Source organism: Giraffa tippelskirchi, chromosome Y, assembly GCF_054371585.1.
Source record: "Giraffa tippelskirchi isolate mGirTip1 chromosome Y, T2T-mGirTip1v1.2.pri, whole genome shotgun sequence".
Taxonomy (NCBI): Eukaryota; Metazoa; Chordata; class Mammalia; order Artiodactyla; family Giraffidae; genus Giraffa; species Giraffa tippelskirchi.
Window position 1 is genome coordinate 5,349,924 of NC_137290.1, and position 27,824 is coordinate 5,377,747.

The 27,824-nt window shown below is 43.4% G+C and overlaps 1 protein-coding gene across 2 annotated transcripts in view; it reads right to left on the bottom strand.

The window, feature by feature from the left end:
* LOC145537827 (anosmin-1) overlaps positions 1–27,824 on the bottom strand; it is a 201,015-nt gene that overhangs the window by 58,736 nt on the left and 114,455 nt on the right. For both annotated transcript variants that reach the window (XM_081568726.1, XM_081568727.1), the window contains exons 3-4: positions 22,881–22,943; positions 2,114–2,336 (exon numbers count right to left, since the gene is read on the bottom strand). In XM_081568726.1, the coding sequence (XP_081424852.1) occupies positions 2,114–2,336; positions 22,881–22,943 (286 nt within the window). The remainder of the gene's footprint in view (positions 1–2,113; positions 2,337–22,880; positions 22,944–27,824) is intronic.

A 27,824-nucleotide genomic window follows, 5' to 3' on the forward strand; every position in this document is an offset into this window, starting at 1 on the left:
CCTCCCATCCAGGCTGCCACATGACATTGAGCAGAGTTCCCCATGCTGTCCAGCAGGTCCTGGTTGGTTCTCCATGTTAAATACAGCAGTGTGTCCACGTCCATCCCAAACTCCCTGACTATCCCTTCCCCCATCCTTCCCCCTGGAACCATAAGGTTATTACAGAGTATTGAGCAGACTTCCCTGTGCTGTCCAGCAGGTCCTTGCTGGGTCTCCATGTTAAATACAGCAGTGTGTCCATGTCCATCCCAGACTCCCTGACTATCCCTTCCCCCAACCTTCCCTGCCAGCAACCATAAGTTCATTCTTGAAGTCTGTGAGTCTATTTCTGTTTTGTAAGTTCATCTGCATCATTTTTAGATTCCATATATAAGGGGTGTCACAGGACATTTCTCTTTCTATGTCTGACTGACTGACTTCTGTCAGTATGACACTCTCTAGCAAACACACCCCTGTTCTTGGATTACGCAAACAGAAAAACCAAAATACTCATGCATGTATTACGGCTTTTTCAAGTGTACCACCCCTCGCCTATTTTCCAAGGATTTAAACACATTTACTCTTAGGAGTAATGTCCTGGGTGTTCATTGGAAGGGCTGATGTTGAAGCTGAAACTTCAATATTTTGGCCACCTGATGCGAAGAGCTGATTCACTGGAAAAGACCCTGATGCTGGGAAGGAGTGGGGGCAGGAGGAGAAGGGGACAACAGAGGATGAGATGGTTGGATGGCATCACCGACACGATGGACATGGGTTTGGGTAAACTCCGGGAGTTGGTGATGGACAGGGAGGCCTGGCCTGCTGCGATTCATGGGGTCGCAAAGAGTCGGACACGACTAAGCGACTGAACTGAACTGAACTGCTAGGAAGCCAGTAGAGCCTCAGTGGTTTACTCACTTTGGAGAAAAACACACCAGAAAGTCCCTGAACTGATGACGGCCTTCCTACATGTTCAATTTCAGCAGGATTCAGATAACATAGCCATTATTTTTTAAAGACTTTTTTTTGGATGTGGACCATTTTGAAAGTAATCATTGGAATTTGATACACCATTGCTTCTGTTGTCTGTTTTGGCTTTTTTCGCCACGAGTGGAATGTTAGCTCCTAGACCAGGGATCGAACCTGTAGCCCCTCCATTGGAAGGCGGAGTCTTCACCACTGGACCACCAGGGAAGTCCTGATAATAACTTTAAATGGAGTATAATGATTTTTATTATATTTATGTATATATATTATATTTATATGTTTTATTATATTTATTTTATTATATATTTCATTACTTTTCTTATATTTATAAATACATAAATATTTGTTATATTTATTATATTTAATACAATGTTTATTATATTTTAATATATATTTATTATGATTTTTATATATATTTTATATATTTTATTTTATATATATTATGTCTATATATATTTATATAAAATATATGTTTTATTATATTTATTTTATTATATATTTCATTATTTTATATTAATATATAAATATTTGTTATGTTTATTATATTTACTAATATAATGTTTATTATATTTATATTATATTATAACAAATAAATGTTTATTATATTTATTATATTTTATAACATGTTTATTATTATATTTTAATATATTTATTATATTTAAATATATATTTAATGTATATTTATTGTCTTAAAATGTTTTATTATATTATATTTATCATATAATGTTTATTATATTTTAATATATTTAATATATTTATTATATATAATATATATTATATGTATAAATATATATTTAATGTGTATTTATTATATTAAAATATATTTTATTATATTATATTTATTATATATTATTATTATTATACTCAATATTTTTATATTGAGTCATGAGGTTGCACACCAGAAACTAATATTGTAAATCAACTGCACTTCAGTAAAAACATGGATAAGCATTCACATGAACAATTCACTCCACTACAATAGGAATTCATATGTTTTCAGATGTTTGCATGACGTACGGTATTTTTCCTCACAGTTCTGTGTTTCCCGGCAATCGTCACGTCTTTGATCGACACCCTCACCCACATGCACACACAAGCCCCTGTGAGGCTGGAGGCCCCTTCACCCCCACTCTGCCCTGCTCCTTACCTTTGTACAGAGTCTTGGGCACCTGGCAGGTGTGCCCGCAGCCGTTGGAACAGCATTTCTTAACCCCGGAGCACTCATCGTCCTCATCGCAGCTTTCAACGCAGGCGGCGGCAAACCCACTGGCCTTCTCCGGGGCGGGGCAGTCCCCCTGCTTCACTGACAGGATGTACTTGAGGAACTCACAGCTGGTCACACACTCGTAATTCTTCTTGGGGAACAGAGACTGCAAGAGAACAGAAATCCTTAAATTAAAGACCTTCGGGGTCTGATGTCCACGACATCGGAAAGGCAGGTCAAAATTCTGAAGCAACTTCAATGTCCGTCAACAGAGGGATAGATAAAGCAGATGTGGTACATATATACAATGGAATATTACACTGCCATTAAAAAGAATGAAGTCATGTCATCTGCACCAACATGGATGGACCTAGAGACTGTCATACTGGGTGAAGTGAGTCAGGCAGAAAAGCATTATCATTGTATGACACCTCTTATGTGAAGAATCTAAAAAGAAATGATACAAACGAACTTATGTATGAAACAGAAATAGACGCAGAGACTCAGATATGAACTTATGGTTGCTGGGTCTGGGGGGAAGGATGGGGAGAGGGGATAGTTAGGGAGTCTGGGATGGACATGGACACACTGCGGTGTTTAACATGGAGAACCAACAAGGACCTGCTGGACAGCACAGGGAACTCTGCTCAATGTCATGTGGCAGCCTGGATGGGAGGGGAGTTTGGGGGAGAATGGATACATGCATATGTATGACTGAGTCCCTTTGCCATCCAATTCAACCTATCCCAACATTGTTAATCAACTATACCACAATAGAAACAAAAAGATTAATAAAAAATAAAAAGAAACTATGTTTACTCCTCTTATAAAAGTGATAGTCATCTCATAAAGTATCTTTTGTGTAAACTCCCATTTTCATATACAAAGAATATTTTAGAATTTAGAAAGCTATCTCAAGTCCTTTCTGGAAAGAGTGGAGTATAAACAACTTTCATCATCAATACTGTCAAAATGGAAAAAGAGGAGGGATGTGCATATTTTTGTCTGTATGTGGGTGGCGAAGGAAAAAAATCTTGCTCCATCAGACTTCTCTTGAATTGTTTACAAAATAAATGTACTTGCTTTCTTTCCCTCTCAGTCATGTCTGACTCTTTGCAACCCCATGGACTGCAGCCCACCAGGCTCCTCTGTCCATTGGATTCTCCAGGCAAGGATACTGGAGTGGGTTGCCATTCCCTTCTCCAGGGGATCTTCCCAACCCAAGGATTGAACACAGGTCTGCTGCACTGCAGACAGATTCTTTACTGTATGAGTCACGAGGGAAACCTCAACGAAATGATACGCTGATTTTCTAAAGAAGTATGAGCCATGAATTGTAACTTTATATTACACGTAACAGATACCCATCAATGACACACACACATCCACAGATTATTGTTAATACGTTCTGAGTTCTGACACTGTAAATTTAATGTACAAATTTAATGTACATGTCATCAGTACTCTGACAAATACCAGGGGAAAATTTCACACTCTTTAATACAAAAAGTGGAAAACTGGAAGCACTAGCTAGAAAAAATACAGGCCCAAGGCTTGAATTCAAACTGTAGACGTCAATAAAATAGATGGTTAATAATTACATGTAAAGAGTCAGACACAACTTAGTGAACAGCAACAACAATCATGTATAAAATTTGAAAATAATATGAACTGGCTGGATTAAAATCACGTCTCAACTCAAGAACTATCCAGGTAACACAGAAAAAGGCCACACTTTCAATACTGAAGTAACACAAATCTGTAGCTAATTAAAAAAAAAAAAAAACTTTATAAGACATTTAAAGCATTATCAGTTCTTAAGTCTTTTCTCTCTTACTCAATTTCACAGCTCACTGTTCTCTTACTTTGGAGATGTGTTTTACTTCATTGGCTTTCGAAAAAGTTCTAAATTCCAGTCCAAATCTAAGGAATCAAGGAAGAGTGCAAAAGGATCGGGAACAACTGTGGAGTGTCGGCCAACTTTCCTCTTTCAACAAAATGGATACGTTGCACGCACTGAAAGAAAGCACTAAAGTTACCCAAATCACTGGCCCCTGCAACACAGGCTGAGCTTTGCAAGTAGAAATGATTTTATTCAAGCCAGCAAATGTCTACTGCTGGCTAAGTTAGCAATCACAGGGACTTAAGTGTGCATTATGGTGTAATCAAATCAGCTGAGTGCAAACTTCTTCACATATGAAAACGAGGTGTAGCTTGGAATCGGAAAACAGAGGAAGGGCTCGCTATGCACGTGACTCTAATCACCCATGTGCCAACCACCATGCCCTTGAACTGGGAGAGAAAAACAGAGATGCTGTCTCCTCCCGTTGTTCGTTTACTCGCCGAGCTAACAGGTCAAAATTAAAAACAAACACAGTGGCGGAGACAGATCTGGAATGTTTGTTCCCAGAATGATCATAAAGTGAAAGTGTTTGCCGCTCAATCTCGACCGACTCTTTGCGACCGCATGGACTCTAGCCCACCAGGCTCCTCTGTCCATGGGGATTCTCCAGGCAAGAATACTGGAGTGGGTTGCCATGCCCTCCTCCAAGGGGATCTTCCCCACCCAGGGATCGAACCTGCATCTCTTATATCTTCTGCATTGGCAGGCAGGTTCTTTCCCATTTGAGCCACTGTGGAAGCCCTAATACAGGGGGATAGCAGGACTATTTGCTAATTAGTGAGCTAAGTCACCACAGTTACTATGTAAACTATTGTCCCATCAATTGCTTCAGTGTATAGTCACTGTGAGAAACCATTAACAACATTCCTTTTTTTAAAAAAATTAAGAAAATAATGTTTTCAGTGTGCCATCTAAATTCAACTTTATGGTCTTCTCAATCTTTTCATTTAATTTTCTTTGATTCATCTGTGTGTGTTAGTTGCTCAGTCATGTCTGACTCTTTCAAACCCCATGGACTGTAGCCGGCCAAGGCTCCTCTGTCCATGGGATTCTACAGGCAAGGATGCAGGAGTGGGTTGTCATTCCCTTCTCGAAATGACCATAATTTGTACAATAATTTGGATCTTCCGGTTGATACAAGGGTTGTTCCGTACAATTAAATACATCTCCTTTTTGTTAGGGTTTCAAAAACGTCATTTTGCGGGAGGATGATTATTTTGAGGTCCGTGGAAACAAATCGGGAAAGTTCCTGTCTGCGCTGGAGTTTTCTAGATTGGTCGCTGAGCTTGTCATGTTGCAGATGAGATGATGAGGATGACGTGAGATTGCGTACACAGACAGCCAGGCAGTGCCTGCAGCACAGGTCACACCAGCTACTCAACAGAACTGGACACACGGACGTCTCTTTTCTTTCCCCACCACTACACATTCTTGTTTAACACTTCCAAAGTCTTCTGTTATTCTGACCAAAAGGCTACAGAGGCCAGAGCAAGAGTTTCTTCCCCAATGATATGACCACCCACAAGCCTCCAACGTGCCCCCTACGAGGCCCAGCCCTGAGACCTCTAAGCAGGGAATTGGGCCCCCTTGGGACTTAATAAGAAACCATCTGCAGTCTTTGAAATTACATGAAGATGGTCTCACAAGTCCATGGGTTTAGTAATCTTTCAGAGGCGTTCTACTTAACAGTTCCACTGTTTCCAGGCACTGAAGGCAAATTTTGACGTTCTCTGTCAGTTATCTCGGATAATCCTCTTGGATTAGGTTGAAAAATAGTATTGGTCTGAGTGTAAATGAGAGAACATTTGGCATCTGTACAAGAAGCCTCTCCCCACATCTTTAATCATCAATCAGTAAGAATTTACGAGTTCAGTAGATTAAGGACAAAAATGCTTACAGGTGAGAGAAAATGAAGTCGGAGCAAGAAAACATGTCCCCGTTAGTCACTCAGTCGTGTTCAACTCTTTGCGACCCAATAGACTGGAGCCAGGCTCCTCTGTCCATGGAATCCTCCAGGCAAGAATACTGGAGTGGGTTGCCATTACTGTACATTAAAATAATTAGTGTGGAAATCATGGGACAATGAACACAAACACATCGAATTCAGTACAATAAGCAAATGCGTAAGAAATCACCTAAATAGGAGGTCTCAGTTTCTCCCTGACTTCCATGTAGCTCCAACGGTAAAGACTGCCTGCCATGCAGGAGACCAGGGTTTGATCCCTGTGTTGGGAAGTTCCCCTGGAGAAGGAAATGGCAACCCACTCCAGTATTCTCGCCTGGAGAAGCCCATGGACAGAGGAGCCAGGCGGGCTACAGTCCGTGGGGTCGCAAAGAGTCAGACACGACAGAGCAACTAACACATGCATGCACACAGTTTCTCCGTGGAAAACTCTGCATTTGGTATTTGGCCAAGCTCACCAGAATTGCACATGAGCCAGGTCTCAAGTACACAGACTTTGCAGAGAGCAGGGGCCAAACGGTTCTCTCCTTGCTCCAGCCAACACACACATGCAGGCGGCTTCAGCGTGGACCCCCTGAAATGAGTTCTCCACCATCACCACCGCCATCTGCCCCACGTCCTCACCAATGACGAGCTGACGGACCTGCCATGGTGGGTTAAACTCTGACAAGTGCTGAGGGTCTCCCAGACCCTCACCCCCACTTACATGCCTCCCCAGGCAGGCCCCACAACCAGGATTATTTTCACTTGGCAAATGAGATACTCAGGTAGGCTGCAATTTACATCGCAAACAAGGAAGCATGGGGGGCCAAGCTTTATCTCAGGGGTGCTCCATATCTCAGGGTGAAATTGGAAGATGACTCAGGCAGTGGCTCTAAACGGGCATCCCTACTAGGATTATCTGGGGGTTTCCAATGCTCCAGAAATACCAAGGGCAAGAGCAGGGAGGGAAAATGCACATATATCAGTTCAGTTCAGTTCAGTCGCTCAGTCGTGTCCGACTCTTTGTGACACCATGAACCGCAGCATGCCAGGCCTCCCTGTCCATCACCAACTCCCGGAGTCCACCCAAACCCATGTCCATCGAGTTAGTGATGCCATCCAACCATCCCATCCTCTGTCGTCCCCTTCTCATCCTGCCCCCAATCCTTCCCAGCATTAGGGTCGTTTCCAATGAGTCAACTCTTAGCATGAGGTGGCCAAAGTATTGGAGTTTCTGCTTCAACATCAGTCTTTCCAATGAACACCCAGGACTGATCTCCTTTAGGATGGACTGGTTGGATCTCCTTGCAGTCCAAGGGACTCTTCAAGAGTCTTCTCCAACACCACAGTTCAAAAGCATCAATTCTTCGGCGCTCAGCTTTCTTCATCGTCCAACTCTCACATCCACACATGACCACTGGAAAAACCATAGCCTTGACTAGATGGACCTTTGTTGGCAAAGTAATGTCTCTGCTTTTAAATATGCTATATAAACACACACGTAAATATGCGTGTGTCTATATACACACACACATACACATATGCAAGTAGATCATGCATGGGGCTTTCCAGGTGGCACTAGTGATAAAGAATCCACCTTCTAACGCAGGAGACCTGGGTTTGGTCCCTGGATCGGGAAGATCTCCTAGAGAGGGAAATGGCAACCTACTCTAGTAGTCTTGCCTGGGAAATCCCATGGATAGAGGAGCCTGACCAGCTATAGTCCATGGGGTCACAAAAGAGTTGGATACGATTGAATATGCACACACCTAATTCAAAACAGCAGTTATAGTCCAGGAATACTGACAAGAAAGAGCAACAACGGGATACAGCCTGCACTACTGAACTTCAACAATAAAAATATAATTTTTCAGGCTTGCAGGTAGAAAAAGCAAGCTGATTATGATGGGGAACATAAGCTTTCTCCAGGGTTAATGTCTATCAAATTTAATGTGTGAAGCCAGTAGAAAAATATATAATACTAAATATATATATAATATATATTACTATATAACACTAAAGAATATATAATAGTATATAATACTAAAGGATATAAAATAATACTATATATACTGTGTAATACCAAATACATATAAATACTAAAGAATATAAAAAAATAAAATGAGCTCAACTGTTATTTAAATATACATGTGTCAGAAATATTCTCAAAGACATAAAGACTCGGAGAATATAACACTCATGAGCCTTTCTTGCAAAACTATGCAATGGTAAAATTCAGCTGTTTCACAAGTTAACAGAAATAAAGAGTAGACTGGTTAGCCCAGCACCCCCTCAAAAATAAAGCATATACATACATATGTATATGTAGGGCTTCCCAGGTGGTGGTAGTGGTAAATACTCACCTGCCAATGTAGGAGACAGAAAAGACACGGGTTCATTCCCCTGGAGGAGGGCAGGGAAGATCCCCTGGAGGAGGGCATGGCGACCCACTCCAGTATTCTTGCCTGGAGAATCCCATGGACACAGGAGCCTGGTGGGCTACAGTCCATGGGGTCGCAAAGAGTCAGACATGACTGAAGTGACTTAGTATGCACATATATGTTATGTGAGAAAAAGTGTGCAAATCAATTTGGACTTCAGGTATAGCAGAAGGCAGAATCTGTCATGAATAATCTCAAAGAAAATGGTGTCTTTTAAAAGACACTGAGACAGGATCAAATTTAGAAAGCCAGAAATGCAGAAATTAGCATAAAAGAATTACTAATCATTTTCGCATCCATATATATGGAAAACTAAAATGGAAACATTGAAGGCAGGAGGAGAAGGGGACGACAGAGGATGAGATGGTTGGATGGCATCACCGACTCGATGGACATGAGTTTGAGTGAGCTCCGGGAGTTGGTGATGGACAGGGAGGCCTGGCGTGCTGCGGTCCGTGGGGTCGCAGAGAGTCGGACACGACTGAGCAACTGAACTGAACTGAAAATGGAAAAAAGTATGAATAGCAGTTTTTTAAAAAAGAGAACGTGGTATAATAAAACTAAAAATAAAAGAATATGTCTTTTAAACTTTGGTGGCTTAGAAGGAATGCGGCAAGAAACCCTGAACTTAATTTTAGGACCCCTGTACTCAGGGCTGTGATGGACTACGGTAGAAAGATCCAGAGCAAAACTGGAAGAAGGGAAGGGACTGTGGGGAGAAGTCCAGAATAAACTGGAAAAGTGGAGGGTCTCCCACTAGAGCCACGCAGGACGCACTCAATCCGACGAGTTCTAACAGCACATGTTGAATGCCATCCTCCAGAGAAGTGCTGGGGGCGGACCTGAGGCCCAGAGTTCCTCTGGGAGGCTGGTCACTGAGGTTGCTTCTGCCCAGCATGGACCAGAGTCCAGACTCCCAGAAGGGAACAGGGGCCAACAGTTCAGCAAGGGCGAGCCCCTCTGATCAGTTAGGGGTGGGTGGGAAGCCCCCCTCCAATTTTTAAGTTTCTAGAAGCCTGCCAAGTGTCAATCTTTTAAGCAGGAATTTCCAAAGACAGTTTTGCTATGGTTAACTCCTCTGAGCAGGTGACCATGGCTATTTCCAGATGCTAGCTGTTGTTCAATCACCCAGCCGTGTCTGACTCTTTGTGACCCCATGGACTGCAGCACACCAGGCCTCCCTGTCATTCACCATCTCCTGGAATTTGCTCAAACTCATGTCCATTGTGTCAGCGATGCCATCCAACCATCTCATCCTCTGTCATCCCCTTCTCCTCCTGCCCTCAATCTTTCCCAGCATCACGGTCTTTTCAAATGGGTCAGTTCTTCCCATCAGGTGGCCAAAGGATTGGAGTTTCAGTTTTAGCGTCAGTCCTTCCATGAATATTCAGGGTTCATTTCCTTTAGGATGGACTGGTTCGATCTCTTTGCAGTCCAAGGGACTCTCAAGAGTCTTTTCCAGCACCATAGTTTGAAAGCAACAATTCTTCAGCACTCAGCTTTCTTTATAGTCCAACTCTCACATCCGTCCATGACTACTGGAAAAACCACAGCTTTGACTAGATGGACCTTGCCAGCAAAGTGATGTTTTTGATTTTTAATACATTGTCTAGGTTTGATAATTTGGAAGGAAGGTTAAGTTTCACTCTCTCGTGTAGTTTGTTTTATCAGTGTTTCAATGTTCATATACAATTTCTCTAAAAAATAAATACATTAGCCTGTTTAGAGGAAACAACCCAAAGTGCCAGCTGCATCTTTCAGAGAAGGCCTCTAATGACTGAGTATTCATGAAATCGGAAAAAGCATTCTCAATTCAAACATTTCTAACCTGTGCTCGGAAATGCAATTATGACTTGCTTGGAAACTCAGTTATATATCCTAATGGATTAAATGTGATGACCATTAAGTTGCTTCCCAGGCAAACTGAAGACCGTGGCCGTGAATGCTATCAAGTTAGGAGAAAATCAGAAACACGTATTTTAAGTAAGCCACTCTCCTACTACTACTCTGATAAAAGTGTGTGACTCTCACACTTTACCGGAGCCATTCAGATAACGGCCCGCAGGTCGCACAGGGCCGTGTTCTCTGAGAGAGAACACGCATGAGGTGACCCCAGAGATGACCCAAAATGCACGCACGCCTGGAGGCGGGTTCGAGTCCACGGGGCCGGGCCAGACATTGAAAGGTGCTTCTGAGTTGAGCAGAGAGAGCAGAGTTTGAGGAGGCTGGGACTTCCCTGGTGGCACAGTGGATAAGAATCACCACCTGCCAACGGCGGGGACGCGGGTTCGATTCCTGGTCCGGGAAGATTCCCTCATGCCGAAGCACAACTAACCCCAAGCGCCGCAACTAATTGATTCCACACTCCAGAGCTCCTGAGCTGCAACTCTCAAGCCTGAGGGTTGCAGTTACTGAAGGAACTCGTGCCTAGAGTCTGTGCTCGGCAACAGGAGAAGCCACCGCAGCGAGAAATGTGTGCAACCCCTGCCTGCTGCAAATACAGCAAAGCCCCTGCAAATCAAGCAAGACCCAGCCCAGCCAAAACAGAAGTGTGAGGATGCTGAGATGCGTAGGTCCCGTGAGCAAAAAAAAAATCAGGAAGGACGGAATGGGACAAAGAAACCCAGAGAGCTGTGAGCGACCCCCCGGGGTTGGGCTGACTGCTGCTTTTTGAACGTGCATGTGGCGAAAGCTCACAAGACGGCAGAAAGCACCAGAAGAAAAAGCGCCAGGGCAAAGCATGCCTAAGCTTCCCAGGAGCCTAGACCCTCCCATTGCAGCCATCAGAGCAGAGAGGATACACAGTACACAGGGCATCGCAGAGAGTCCTAAGAGAAGCATCACTTTCAAGCTCACTGGCTCATTCTTGTCTGCCTCTCTGCAACCTCACAGCCTGCAGCCCGCCGGGCTGCCCTGTCCGTGGGATTCTCCAGGCATGAATACAGGAGTTCAGCGCCATTTCCTTCTCTAATCAACTTAGTAATGGGAACACATCACCCCGGACTAAAAGCTGCTCTTACTCTGCCCTAAGAAAGTTTAAAACGAAGTATCTGCAGAAGAAACTGATATCAAGCAACTGTCTACACGCCAGAAGAGTCTAATGCTTTTTACAGAAATACAGCAGAATTGAGAACATGAAAAAGTGACATCTAGTCAAAAAATCAGCTGGCATACAAAGAAGCGGGAGACTATTACATGCAACCAAAAGGGAAATAGAGAATCTAAATGCGATGTAGTTGGCAGAAAAAAGACATTTAAGAGGATACTATAAATATGCTCTGTATACCTAGGAATATACAGGTAAACACGGACACGGAGAAAAGAGAAACAGGACATGCAAGAAAGACCTGCATGAAACTGGCAGAAGCAAAAATGAAAACACAAAAAATACACCAGATAGGATTTCAAAGTGTCAGACATTGTAGAAGAAAAGCTCACTTGATGGGAAGCTGAAGTCACAATGATGAAAATTATCAAACTGAAGCAGAGAGTGGGGGTGGGTGGGGAAATGAACGCCACCAACAAAAAAGCAAGATCAGAGAGTCCCTGATCAGAAGACCATATAAGTGTATCAGGTATAATTAGGGGCCCAGAAGACAGGACGTGGAGGATGTTAAAAAACTTGATTAAAATTAAAAGCCTACAATTAGAAGAATCTTACTCACCCCAAACAGAAGACATATAAAGGCTACCCCATCAAGGTATACCATAACCATGTTATAGTCAGACACAGAAAAAAAGAACTTAAAAGCAGACAGCGAGATGGCTTCCTTGGTGGTCCAGTGGTTAAGAATCTGTCTTGCAACGCAGGGGACATAGGTTCGATCCCTGGTCAGGGAACTAAGATCCCACATGCCTTGAGACAACTATGCCTGTGCACAAGTAGACAGCTCGCGTGCCTCAACTCCCTAGCCAGTGCTGCAAATGAAGACCCAGCACAGGCGAAAGAAAGAAAAGAAAAAGAGAGACAAAGAAAGAAAGAGGGAAAACAGGAAGAACAAATACATCACCTCAAGTTTCAAAAAAAAAATTGTAGGCAGAGAAATCCAAAGATACTTTATATACAGCTTAAAAAAAAAGCAAGTCAGAAAATTTTCAGAAAATATGCAAGACAACAGTAAATGAAGGGCTATTTTTAAATCACTAAATTTTAAAAAATTATTAATATTTCCCTGGAATTCTATAGCTCATTAAAATACCTTTCCTTTGGGGGCAGAGACAAAGCAACAATTGTAACTCTGCGTTTTAAATGATGAAAAGAGTGAGGGATCCCCCTGCCACCTTAAAACACCTTAATCAGTCACTGCATACTTTCTTTCTACGGAATACCAGAAAAGCAACGACCAGACTTCAAGTCGGCAGGCGACTCAAAGTGAGCGCTTATACGGAACCCCAGGATCAGTGAGCAGCACCCACAGGCACACTTGCTAGTCCCTGACCAGCATCGCTGGGACACACGGACCCTCACGCCCCCGGCCCACACCTGCTGGGTCAGAATCTGCACTTGAGCCAAAAACTGCGGGTGACGTCTGTGCGGCAGCACCAAGTCTGGTCCCCGGAAGCTGTACGGAGAAGGCGTCTCTCTCCCGTCTCGGCAACTGCATCGTCATTCAAAAACCTCGTCTCTGACTCCAGAAATCTGGGCTTTTCCCCAGCGCATCTCCCCCTCCACACTGCTGTTCATCTTCCCTCGGCGTATATTCAAGCCTTTCCAAGCTGAGAACACACAAGAGTCATTTCCCCAAAATGAAAGCCCCTGACCACAGCCCCTCGTTTCTCGTCTTTCCCACCCAGACAGTCTTAGGAAGGAAGTTAAAACTTAAGAACAGACTTGTGAGCATTTGCTGTTTCCTCCTGTGTATCTGCATACTGAGCTTTGCTGGTGGGTCAGATGCTAAAGAATCTGTTTGCAATGTGGGAGATGGGGGTTCAATCCCTGAGTTGGGAAGATCCCCTGGAGAAGGGCATGGCAACCCACTCCAGTATTCTTGCCTGAAGAATCCCATGGATGGAGGAGCCTGGTGGGCTACAGGCCATGGGGTCGTAAAAGAGTCGGACTCAACTGAACAGTGGACACTTTCACTTTTCTACTGTTTGGTGGGACTTTATCGTGGAATATTCAAAGCGATGACCTTGCATTTCACCTTCATCATAAAAACACCTACTATTTACCCAATCTCTGTTATGTTCTGCCACTGTTTAAATGTGTTAATGTATCTTTTATGTTTTACTTAAATTAGCTTTAGCAATTTCCAAGACATTCCCCTAACTCCTTGTGTGGCTACCTGCCTAGTCCCTCTTCTCAGACAGGATAGGTCTTTAAATCATTCCAAATAGCCTCCAGTCTCAGTCTCTTACAAATTTTCAAACCTCATCAGTTCACCTCAATAGTGTCCTATAATTCTATACTCCCCAGTGCCACATAAAAATTCTCTGAAAATTGAGCCTCACTGCTCGGGGGAAAAAAAAGGCTACATTCCATGGAGAATGTGTTCCACCCAGAGAATAATTCACTCAATGACGATAAAACGTCCTTCAATATTCTTGATATCCTCATTGTCCAGGACTGTGAAACTTGTTCTAATGAGGACAGCTTCTTTCATAAAACGATGGTAAAGGAAATCTCATAGCGATTATAAAATTCTTCACCATTCCGTGAAACGTTTCAGTTCCATGAGTTCCATCCCAACTTGAAAACTTGGACCAAATCTGCACCGTACCCAAGGATCACAACCCAGAATATATCGCCAACAGGTTTCTTTACTATAAAAATATAAAAGGCAAACGTCCAGCATTTGTAAAAATAAAACCTTATTTGTTGTAGTAATAGGAGCTAACACTTTCGGAAAACGCGCAGGTTCTCCTAGCCACCACTGCTGTCAGCAAACCATTCCGTTACACCAACAGAAGAACATTTCCACGTGTTCCCCCTTCACATCCACCTGTGCCCGGAAGCTGGGCCCACGTGCCCTCAGTTCAGTTCAGGTCAGTCGCTCAAGAGTGTCCGACTCTTTGCGACCCCATGGACCGCAGCACACCAGGCCTCCTTGTCCATCACCAACTCCCGGAGTTTACTCAAACTCATGTGCATCGAGTCAGTGATGCCATCCAACCATCTCATCCTCTGTCGTCCCCTTCTCCTCCGTCCTTCAATCTTTCCCAGCATCAGGGTCTTTTCCAGTCAGTCAGTTCTTTGCATCAGGTGGCCAAAGGATTGGTGTTTCAGCTTCAGCATCAGTCCTTCCAGTGAATATTTAGGACTGATCTCCTTTAGGATGGACTGGTTGGATCTCCTTGCAGTCCAAGGGACTCTCAAGAGTCTTCTCCAACACCACAGTTCAAATGCATCAGTTCTTCGGCGCACAGCTTTCTTTATAGTCCAACTCTCACATCCATACATGACTACTGGAAAAAGCATAGCCTTGACTAGACAGACTTTTGTTGGCAAAGTAATGTCTCTGCTTTTTAATGCTGTCTAGGTTGGTCATAACTTTCCTTCCAAGGAGTAAACATCTTTTAATTTCATGGCTGCAGTTACCATCTGCAGTGATTTTGGAGCCCAGAAAAATAAAGTCTGTCACTGCTTCCACTGTTTCCCCATCTATTTGCTGTGAAGTGAAGGGACCAGATGCCATGATCTTACTTTTGTGAATGCTGAGCTTTAAGCCAACTTCTTCACTCTCTTCTTTCACTTACAGCAAGAGGCTCTTTAGTTATTCTTCACTTTCTGCCATAAGGGTGGTACCATCTGCATATCTGAGGTTATTGATATTTCTCCTGGCAATCTTGATTCCAGCTTGTGCTTCCTCCACCCCAGCGTTTCTCATGATGTACTCTGCATATAAGTTAAATAAGCAGGGTGACAATATACAGCCTTGACGGACTTCTTTCCCGATTTGGAACCAGTCTGTTGTTCCATGTCCAGTTCTAGCTGTTGCTTCCTGACCTGCATACAGATTTCTCAAAAGGCAGGTTAGGTGGTCTAGTATTCCCATCTCTTTAATTATTTTCCACAGTTTTCTGTGATCCACACAGTCAAAGGCTTTGGCATAGTCAATAAAGCAGAAATACATGCTTTTCTGGAGCTGTCTTGCTTTTTCAATAATCCAACGGATGTTGACACTTTGATCTCTGGTTCCTCTGCCTTTTCTAAATGCAGCTTGAACATCTGGAAGTTCATGGTTCACGTATTGCTGAAGACTGGCTTGGAGAATTTTGAGCATTACTTTACTAGCGTGTGAGATGAGTGCAATTGTGCGGTAGTTTGAGCATTCTTTGGCATTGCCTTTCTTTGGGATTGGAATGAAAACTGACCTTTTCCAGTCCTGTGGCCACTGCTGAGTTTTCTAGATTTTCTGGCATATCGAGTGCAGAATTTTCACAGCATCATCTTTTAGGATTTGAAATTGCTCAACAGGAATTCCATCGCCTCCACTATCTTTGTTCGTAGTGATGCTTCCTAAGGCCCACTTGACTTCACATTCCAGGATGTCTGGCTCTAGGTGAGTGATCACACCATCGTGATTATCTGGGTCGTGAAGATCTTTTTGTACAGTTCTTCTGTGTATTCTTGCCACCTCTTCTTAATATCTTCTGCTTCTATTAGGTCTCTACCATTTCTGTCCTTTATCGAGCCCATCTTTGCATGAAATGTTCCCTTGGTATCTCTAATTTTCTTGAAGAGCTCTCTAGTCTTTCCCATTCTATTGTCTTCCTCTATTTCTTTGCAGTGATCACTGAGGAAGGCTTTCTCATCTCTCCTTGCTGTTCTTTGGAACTCTGCATTCAGACGGGTATATCTTACCTTTTCTCCTTTGCTCTTCGCTTCTCTTTTCGGCTATTTGTAAGGCCTCTTGGGCTCCATCTTGAACACGTCCACGTGTCCCACCCTTTGCATCCGCCCACGTCCGGAAGCTGGGCCCACGCGCTCTCAGGGGCCATCTTGCTCTGTGACGTGGAGGGACAGTCCCTGCTGCCCACATCAAACCTCCCCTCTCATGGTTCCATGGATGCCGCTGCTGCTTCCGGTCATCTCCTTTTGCAATTCTCCCCTCTCCTCCAGCACCAAACACCCTCTCTCTTTTCTGTAATTTCCATCGGTTTAGGCTACATGAGGATCTCTTTACTCTAAAAATTATCGGATGTGGGATCACCCTGCTTATCAATCTCTGCACAAACTCAATGTTTCTCCTTCTTTCCACAGCCAGTGGTGCTTTCTGAAATGTTCTCATGGCACCCCTCCTCTCTGCAAGTCGCCCGCCCACTCCTCTGGAGCACGTCCATGGAGCTTTCTCTGCTCATTCTGCCCTTATGAAGGTTGCCCATGACCTGTGCATCAGGGCACCCAGTGATCAATTTTTAGACCTCCCCGGTCTTGCAGACACAGTCCATTACTGCTTCCTTCTGGGGCCTCCCTGGTAGCTCAGATGGTAAAACATGCTGCCTGCAAGGTAGGAGACCCCAGTTTTATCCCTGGGTCTCAAAGATCCCCTGAAGAAGGGAAAGGCTACCCACTCCAGTATTCTTGCCTAGAGAATTCCATGCACAGACCATGGGGTTGTAAAGAGTTGGATATGACTGAATGACTAATACTTTTCTTGAAAAACTGTTGCTGTGTGTCCTTTAGACCTCCACCCTGGACTTTCTCCTCTGGGAGCACAGAGTCTCAGCCACTGGACCACTAGGGAAGCTCAACTTTTTCCCACCTTAACAGCTTCCCTAAGTCCACTGTGGTGTTAGAGAAGACTCTTGAGAGGCTCTTGGGCTGCAAGGAGATCCAACCAACTGACTTCTAAAGGAAATCAGTCCTGAATATTCATTGGAAGGACTGATGCTGAAGCTGAAGCTCCAATACTTTGGCCACCTGATGTGAAGAACTGACTCACTGGAAAAGACCCTGATGCTGGGAAAGATTGAAGGCAGGAGGAGAAGGGGACGACAGGATGAGATGGTTGGATGGCATCACCCACTCGATGGACATGAGTTTGAGTAAACTCCAGGAGTTGGTGATAGACAGGGAGGCCTGGCGTGCTGCAGTCCATGGGGTTGCAAAGAGTCGGACACGACTGAGTGACTGAACTGAACTTACTCCACTTGCTGGCTTTTCCTAAGCTCCCATCCTTATACTTCTGCGATTCAGGGCATAACCCAGGAAGCTGCCGTCTTTCTACTACTTTATCCAGCTTCATGACTTGAAATACTATCTGTCAACCACGACGTCTGCATTTCTAGCCTGATCTCTCCCCTCAACTGCAGACTCACGAATCCGTGTGCCCACAGTGCATCTCAAGTGGAAGTATGGTTTGCGTATCAGACACAGTATGCTCAACACCAAGACTCCGATCATCCTTTTCTCCTGCCCCCCGAAAAATCTGTGCCTGCCAGGTACTCCACATCTCGGTATCAGCTCAGGGTCATCTCAACTCCCTTCCTTGAGCTGTTGAAGACAAAGAACCCAGCCTCATCATCCATTCTTCACTCCCCACCCTCATTTGTCCTATGCAACCTGTGATCGGATTTCGTCAGCTCTCCATTCAGAATACATGCTGAGCATTCTGCCCACCACCACCCTGGTCTAGCCCACCTACATCTTTCATCTGCTACAGCACTCACGCTATACAAGAAAAAAGAACCTCTGCTTCTGACCAGCAGGCTTACACCTCAAGAGCCATCCTATTTGCCCCCCAAATACGAACAACTCCCCTAAAGGGAGTACCCAGGAGCCATACTATAACTTTTCTTAAGAAAACATTCCCAAATAGCAAACCTTTTCAGTACAAATAGAGTCCATCTTTTTACACTGGACACTAACTTAATGGACTCAGAATGGGCCACTAATTGACTTTTCAAAAGAACAGAAGTGACTGTATCATGTCTCCCAAGGTTAGCACCCAAAGTCAGCTTTGTTTCAGTACAGCTCTGGTATATCCCCAACCCCAAGAAAGAGAAGATATGACTGTGTTCCAGGTTCAGTTCAGTTCAGTTGCTCAGTCGTGTCTGACTCTTTGTGAACCCGTGGACTGCAGCACACCAGGTCTCCCTGTCCATCACCAACTAACTCCCAAAGTTTACCCAAACTCGTGCCCATTGCGTCAGTGATGCCATCCAACCAACTCATCCTCTGTCGTCCACTTCTCCTCCCGCCTTCTATCTTTCCCAGCATCAGGGTCTTTTCAAATGAGTCAGCCCTTCGCATCAGGTGGCCAAAGGATTGGAGTTTCAGCTTCAACATCAATCCTTCCAATGAACATTCAGGACTGGTCTCCTTTAGGATGGACTGGTTGGATCTCCTTGCAGTCCGAGGGACTCTCAAGAGTCTACTCCAACACCACAGTTCAAAAGCACCAGCACCAAAGTCCATGTGCACATGTCCCTTCACAGGGATGTTCTAATCAGGTCGGCTATTGTTCTGATACACCGAAGCCAAAGACTGCTCATGTGCAGCAAACTCTATGGGCCGATCCACTGTCTCATGCACACACCTGGGGCAGATTATATAATTTTTTCTGTTTAGCCCTCATCCATTTCTTTCAGTCCCTTTAACTCTTATAGAAACACACCCAGACAGGTGAGGGCTCTGCCTGAATTCCTCAAGTGATGCATTTACTTAACACCCCAGATCTGAAGACAACAAACCTGGGTTCTGGAGGAGCACAAGGAAGACAAGTTTTGACGGCAAAAAGGGGAGTGTGAGGAACACCACACTTTCGGGGGTCTCTTTCCAGTCATGCTGGCACATCCCAAGGACAAGGAGACCCTGAAGCAGTGAGCAACCTTGCTCTTCCTTTAATTCCTTGAAGGAGCTTGAATGAACTCTGATTTTGCACAAAGCTTCCTTCTCATTTGAGAGCAAGTCTGTGAACACACTAATGGTGGGGACAATGAGTTCACCTAAGAGACAGGCTCATTCTGTACTTCCTGCTGAGGGACGCAAAGCTCTTGTCTTCCACCCTGGGCGTTGTGACCTGGAGCAGGTTAGACAGAGGTGCCTGGGACAGAGGACGGTGGGAAAGAAAGCTAACTGGAAATCACACGCCCTCGATTTTAGGTCTCATTTCTCTGCCTCGCAACAATGTCATCTCCTTTTCTTTGTGTGTCAGCTTCACTGTCCGCAAAGTTCACTAGCAAAATTCAGACATAACTTCTCCTAAGAATTGCCATGAAAATCAAATGGAGTAAAGTATGTTTTGAAAAAATATTTTGAAAATGAGAAAGCACAAAGAAATAAATCAATGTTGCTGTCTGTGGCAGAGTACCAGCCTCCTTTTTGTTACTATTTGCACCTTGACCAGGACCGGATCACCAGGCAGACCGAATGTCAAGTTCAATACCAACCAGGGATGGCTTCCCACACTGACTGACCCCTGATGTAGGTAAGTGCTCAGCTTTCCAGGAGCCCGAGTACACAGTTCAGACGGCCAATGTTGACTATCAGCTGACATTCTACTAGAGTGGGCATGTTAGGAAGTCAAAAACATCCCAATTAAAGGTGGGAGGTGTATCATCACCAAGAAGGGCATGTGTAAACTACGATGTATCACGCGCCATCAAAAGTAAGACAACAACAGCTGTAACACAGATGGTCATCTTATATACTGCTAGCAAGGAAAAAAGATGCTTTCTCTTATAATTTAACATTCCATCAGCCGTAAGAAAGAACATGTAAACGTAGGAAGATATGCATTTTATGACTATTAAGATGAACTATCATAGTTTATCATAGTTCTTAGGATTTTACAAAAGTAAGAAGGGAATAATAGTTAATAAACTAAAGCGGCAAAGCACAGTCTATCCATGTACCTATTGTGGAAAAGAAAACACATTGCATAAAACATGAGAAATGATCCGTTATGACCCACAGAAAGAGTCCTGAAAGATCCCTGTCCCAATACATTTCACTTTTTTTGTTTAAAAAATAAGATTGTTCACTTTGCCTTTTGCCTGAAACGGTAGCAAAAGCAGAACTGTATACATAATCAAATGAGAAGTTGAAAGGGTCAATACATGAGAAGGTGATGAATTGGTTCTAGGTATGTTATTATATATATATGCCCCTGGGGGCTTCCCTGGTGGTCCAGTGGTTAAGGGTTCACCTGCCAATGCAGGGGACGTGGGTTCCATTCCCTGGGCCGGGAAGATCCCACATGCCACAGAGCAACTAAGCTTGTACACCACCGCTCCTGAGTCTGTGCTCCAGGGCCCGTGTGCTGTAACTACTAAAGTCCACACATCTAGAGCCCATGCTCTGCGACAAGAGAAGCCACCACAGTGAGAAGCCTGCACCACACCGCAACAAACAGTATCTTCTCCTCACTGCAGCTAGTGAACCCCGATGCACAGCGATGAAGATTTAGCATGGCCAAAAAACAAACAAACAAGATGCCCCTGAAATCTTTTCCATGTAGGATAATTCTAAACCCAAAATTACCGAGAGCAATGCTTTATGTTTAGACATGGGTGCTGGTGGTACAGATGAAGACAGGGTGGCAGTCTGACTGGGCAGGGCGGTTGTGTGGTATCATGATGTCTGTGGTTCTTCTTCCCTGGTGGCTCAGAAGATGGTAAAATTGTCTCCCTATGATGCGGGAGACCCAGGTTCGATCCCTGAGTCAGGAAGATTCCCTGCAGAAGGAAATGGCAACCCACTCCAGCACTCTTGCCTGGAAAATCCCACGGACGGAGGAGCCTGGTGGGCTACAGTCCATGGGGTCACAGAGAGTCGGACACGACTGAGCGACTTCACTCAGAAAGTGGAACATGCTTTCTGGGAAGGGCCAGATTTTCGCCAAAGTTTCAGCTTTATGGACACGTCACAACTACCCAAGTCTGCTGTTGTAACACAAAAGCAGTCATAGATGATACATTAAAAAAAAAAAAACAAAAACTGTTCTGACGACATTCCAATAAAACCTGACTTACAAAAGCCAGGGACAGACTGGTTTTGCTCTTTGGTTTGCAAGCTCACGCCTTTGAAGATAAAGCTTGGACCATTTTACAAGTGAATACACTGGACCAAATATATCTAACTGTCTAGTTGTTTCTGCTGTAGAAGACGAAAATCTGGAGTCGTCCTGGGTTCAGACTCTTACAAAGGGAAAGCTTAGGTTCTTGACGATACGGAACCTGGATACATTCTTAATACAAAATGCAATAACCAGGAGGATGGACAGGGTCTTCTCAATGAATGACAAGCCTTGAAAACACTGAAAGAGGAATGAGTCCTTCCAGGATTCAGTCTCTTTAAGCAAAACAGTCAGACATTTATTAGCACAATAAAACAGGAGCAAAAAAACCCACAGAAATAAGAACAATCAAAGCGACTAAAGTTGAATATTAAGGCTTGAGCTTTTGGATCATTGGCCTGGGGGCTCTCTACAAAGTTCCTCAGGTTAAGTAGCCTCTCTTTTCCCCACCTTGCAAGTTTCAACTAACCTTTCTGCCACAGCATCCCATTTAAAAGAAATATTTGTTTTTGGCTGTGCTGGGTCTTCGCTGCCACAGGGGCTTTCTTAGTTGTTCCTAGCGTGGCCCAAAGCTAGTTGTGGTGTGCAGGCTTCTGGTGTCATTTTAATAAACCAGACGTGGTTCAGAAGCCCCCACGGTTATTTCAGACAGAGTAAGATTCATAGAAGCCCACTATCACGTCTGAAATTTCACGGAGAAAGGTTTCAAATGATCTTCAGTTGTATTTCGCCTTTCAGGGATCTGACATAAACCTACTAACCCAGACTCAGTGATGTTAATGGATAATGCATTTCTCAAGTGAACAGCACATCTTGTTCCTCTAGACTTGACAGCAGTTCATTTTAGTTCCTATAGATGTGCACCAGCTGAGCCACCAGGGAAGCCCATAAAACGCGAGCCTCCTTCCAAAAGGAGAATTTCAACACGAGAATTTCGGCACGAAAATTTCAACCTCATGCCGAAAGCCACCCAGAGAAGAGTCATCACGTGAGGTGGAGAGGCTGCCAACGGCTTATAATTTTTTTTAATTTACAGTAAAAAAAAAATAATAATTTTCCTGCCTAATTAATAATGGAAGCAGTGAGCGGCTAGGCTTTAAGTACATGCAAAGTCACTTCAGTCGCGTCCGACTCTCTTGTGATCCCATGGACTGAAGCCCACCAGGCTCCTCTGCATAGGGTCCTCCAGGTTAAGAATACTGGAGCGGGCTACCATTCCCTTCTTCAGGGGATCTTCCCGACCCAGGGATCGAACTCGCATATCTTAGGTCTCTGAGTTGGCAGGCGGGGTTTTCAGAAGTCTCAACAATTTTGTTGACTGTGAATTTACACACACACGCGCACGCACACCGCAGAAGTGAAGTGAGCCTCCCGGCCACAGAAGGACACGATGCCCTCCCTTGATGCCCAGGACCCCCTGGTCCACAGCTCGGCCTGTGGCCGCATGCACGCCCCTTACCTCGCAGAAGCTCTGGCATTGCTGCTTTCTCAGGTCCCAGGACTCCTTGCAGGGCTCCAGGCACTGCGAGAGAGAAGAGTGAAGACCCATCAGTGGACACAGGCGACAAACAAGGCCGGGGAGGAAAGGTCCCCACTGTGCACGCCCCTGACTCTTCAGCGCCAGAGTTGCCAAGTGACTCTGGGAGATCCAGCTAAAGCTCAACCCATCTTAAATGTGCATCCCTGGAAGCTGAAGGGACTTCCCTGGTGGCTCAGATGGTAAACCATCTTCCTGCAATGCGGGAGACCCGATTTCGACCCCTGGGTTGGGAAGATCCCCTGGAGAAGGAAATTGCAACCCACTCCAGGACTCTTGCCAGGAAAATCCCATGGATGGAGGAGCCTGGTGGGCTACAGTCCATGGGGTTGCAAAGAGTCGGACACGACTGAGCGACTTTGCTTCACTAGGAACCTGAGTGTCGTGTAGAGCTGGGAAGAAAGAGGGTCGTCTCCACATGGTCGACAGGTAAGCTGCACCGTCTGAGGTGACGGGCAAGACAAGCAGTAATGACCACCGTCAGGCACAGCAACGTGGATATTTACTTTTAGTGAACAAAATTGATTTTCCAAAGGGGGTTGTTACAGATGAATTTTTTTTCCTCATGAACTTTACCAGTAGCTGGCTTTTAAGTGGACAACACTGGGCTATTTTCTGAAGGCGCTTCTGTAAATGACTGAATCATTGCATTAAGTATATACATGTGTACATCTGGGCTTCCCTGGTGGCTCAGCTGGTAAAGAATCTGCCTGCAATGCGGGAGACCTGGGTTCGATATGTGTATGTGTGTGCGAGCTTAGTTGCTCAGTCGTGTCTGACTCTTTGCAACACCATGGACTGCAGCCCACCAGGCTCCTCTGTCCATGGGATTCTCCAAGCAAGGATGCTAGAGGGGGTAGCTGTTCCCTTTTCCAGGGGATCTTCCTGACCCAGGGATTGAACTCAGGTCTCCTGCATTGTAGGTGGATTCTTTACCATCTGGGCTGCCAGGGAAGCCCATGAATACTGGAGTGGGTAGCCTATCACTTCTCCAGGGGATCTTCCTGACCCAGGAATTGAACTCGGGTTTCCTCCATTATACGTGGATTCTTTACCAGCTGATCTACCAGGGAAGCCTGTACATATATACATATATATGTGTGTGCGTGTGTGTGTGTGTGTATAAATATGACACACATTATTGTTAATTTATGTCTTTATCTCAGTGAACCCAGCAGCACTGATTATTACTCAGTTTAATTACTCTATTAAAATATATTGAATCAATCTGAATATGAGATTCTGCCATGAGAGTTTCAGAATCAAGTGTGGAGATATATATATATATATGATATACATAATTTACTATTCCCGTAATTTACTGGGAAAGATTGACGGTGGGAGGAGAAGGGGCCGACAGAGGAGAAGATGGTTGGATGGCATCACCAACTCGATGGACATGAGTTTGAGTAAACTCCGGGAGTTGGCGATGGACAGGGAGGCCTGGCATGCTGTGGTCCATGGGGTCACAAAGAGTTGGACACGACTGAGCAACTGAACTGAACTGAGATATTAAATATGATTTATACACATGATTTAATAAATCAAAGATAATAGCCAGGATCCATTGTTCAGCAACAATTTTAATAAGAAATAATAATATTATGGAATAAACAAGGCATATATATATACACGTAAATGCAGTTTGCTATATATATTTAATACTACTTATATAACACATATACATTATCTATATATAAAAATGAATAAGAGATAACAGTCAGGCCTCATGATTGAAATTAAAATGACACTTTCATATGAATGGATATATGATTGTCAAAATATATTTTAATACAACATTTAACTATTAACTTATCAATTATTAAATATTCATTATGTCTGATTAAATGCAGTTATCTAAATACTGGTATGCTCATGGCTCCCATAAGCTCATGATTGTTTCAGAGCTTTCATATATTCAAAACTGCATATATGAAAACAAACTACTGACTGTATCAACTGTCAGTCTGTCATAGGACTGCACTCAACACGTCATCAGTGACCAGTAATAGGAGCGTCACCTTGCAGGTTATCAGAAATGCAAGCCCATGACCGGCCTCTACACCACAGAGTCAGATCTCTGGGATCAAAACTCAAGATCCTCTTTCAGCAATCTCGCCTGCAAATCTCGGTGCTGACACTAATTTAAAAAGAACTACGTTAGCGTGGTAAACATTTTCCAATGCATACATGTATCCAATCTCACACTGTATACCCTAAACTTACACAGCGTTATATATGTCAATTATATCTCAATAAAGCTGGGGGGGAAAAAACTGCTATAGGATTTGATGACAACAGTCTCTTTCTTGTTCCATGTAGACTTCAAGGAGTAAGCTATTTCTTCCAAGAATATTCTAGATTTTATATTCTTTAATATTGAATATAAAAGATTCATTCTGGGTTACTTAATGAAAAAAGATGTTGAGCTCATCAATGCTTTTCCAAGACCTGTACAAGCTTGTCCCAAGTTTATCAGTATTCACCTCCCCCAAGTATGCTCCAAAACAAATGTATAGATTTTTGTCAATATAACAATTCTAAAAGAATAACATTTTCTAACAGTAATGAAATAATTTAAAAATTTAAATGAAATAGTTTAAACACTTGTCCACCTTACATATTTTATAAGCTCCCTAAAGAGTTAATTTGTTTGCTAAACCTAAGTCCAACACCATACCCTTTAAGCTGTCTTCATTCTTTTCAGAACAGTGGCTCCTAGCCAAAAAAGTTGGTGCTTAGCCATTTAATAAATATGTTTAGCCCAACTCCTTCTCAAGACTACTCAAAATGAATCAATAGCACTCTTTAAAAATAACCTGCCATTTTTTTTTTTATCTGAAAAAGTGTCGTATGACAGAGAAGGACCACTCCACAAGACCTGGGGATTTCTCTCAGACAGAGGCTCAGCTACTGACAAGTTGAGTCTCCATCATTTCATTCGGGAAACATCCAACAAGCATTCATTCCATAAAAAACCGTTCAATGCCATGTGGCCAAAAATATCTCAAAATAATTGTGTGAATCTTTCTTTCTGTCATTGCTGAACATGTAAATTAGGAAAACAAGGTATTGTATGTACACACTTGCATTTTCACAACTATAGACACCAGTGTATTAAAAAGTCAGTCTTCTGTGATGTCCATATTACCAAATAACCATAATCTTGACAATGTGTGGAAAAACTACCTTATACAACACAGACATCATTTACAAAAAGAGGCATGTATCTGAAACACTAATGGCAGAGATAGAGACCACATTTATCTTCTTGTTAATCCACAGTCTTCGTCTGTCAAATCTAGCATCGGTGTATGCAATTTAAAGTTCTATTTTAATTGCACGCTTGCCTCTCTTCCAATCACCACTAATCAGAACCATCTAAATAAACACATCAAAATATTATTAATGACAGGCAACATTTTTTTTTTTTTTAGCAATCTTCCCTGTAGATGGTAAACAATCTGTCTGCAATGCAGGAGACATAGATTTGATCCCTGGGTCAGGAAGATCCCCTGAAAAAGGGAATGGCAACCCACTCCAGTATTCTTGCCTGGAGAATCCCATGGACAGAGGAGATTGGTGGGCTACAGCCTGTGGGGTTGCAGAGTCGGACACGACTGAGCAAATAACACTACTACTAACTACTATGAAAATTACAAGAACAAACTAGATGTAAACATTTCAGTAAACCTTTGCAGGATGAATTTGCCAAGCTCTATTTCTTTATGATGCTACAGGCCAGGTAAAATGATTTCAACAAAAGCCAAAGATGAAAAAAAAAAGACAGCCATTTCTCTCACACTTCAAACACGAATAGAACACTTCCTATTTCTCCAAGCAATAATAACAATAAAAAGTTTGCCAAAAAAAGGTAGCCCACAAAACTCTCTTCCACGTGCATAGGGAATTGTTCAGTCATTAAATCATATCCAACTCTTTGCGACCCCATGGACTGCAGCCCACAGTGAAGGGAATAGAAGAGAAATAATACTACAAACAGACAACTGCAACTTTAAGTGCCATGATCACATACTGCTTCAAGCTATAAATCAATCAATAAATAACAGTAGTCAAAATAAATGTTCTAACAAGTGTTTCAGGCTTTCAAGTTTTAGGATGATCAACTGTTTGAAATCACTTCCTCATAGGCTACTGATTCAAACTCAATGAAGAAAAACTTCAAATTTCAGAGAAGCCAACAAACGAAAAAGCTGAGTGAGCTAATCACATTGATCATCATTCGGAATGAAGCTATCAATTTCTTTTTTTACTTAATCTAGAAAGGTACCCAGTAGTCATGTATGGATGTAAGAGTTGGACTATAAAGAAAGCTGAGCACTGAAGAATTGATGCTTTTGAACTGTGGTGTTGGAGAAGACTCTTGAGAGTCCCTTGGACTGCAAGGAGATCCAACCAGTCCATCCTAGAGGAAATCAGTCCTGAATATTCATTGGAAGAACTGATGCTGAAGCTGAAACTCCAATACTTTGGCCACCTGATGCAAAGAGCTGACTCATTTGAAAAGACCCTGATGCTGGGAAAGATTGAAGGCAGGAGGAGAAGGGGATGACAGATGATGAGATGGTTGGATGGCATCACCGACTCGATGGACATGAGTTTGAGTAAATTCTGGGAGCTGGTGATGGACAGTGAAGCCTGGCATGCTGTGGTCCATGGGGTTGCAAAGAGTCGGACACGACTGAGTGACTGAACTGAACTGAACTAGAAAGATACGGTCACACTATCGCTTGCTCAGATGATAATTATACATTAAATTACTATTTTAAGACATACAGTAATACAAGACATGTTCATACAGTATTCCCCTCATGGAGTACTGAGCAATGAGACTCTGTGACATTT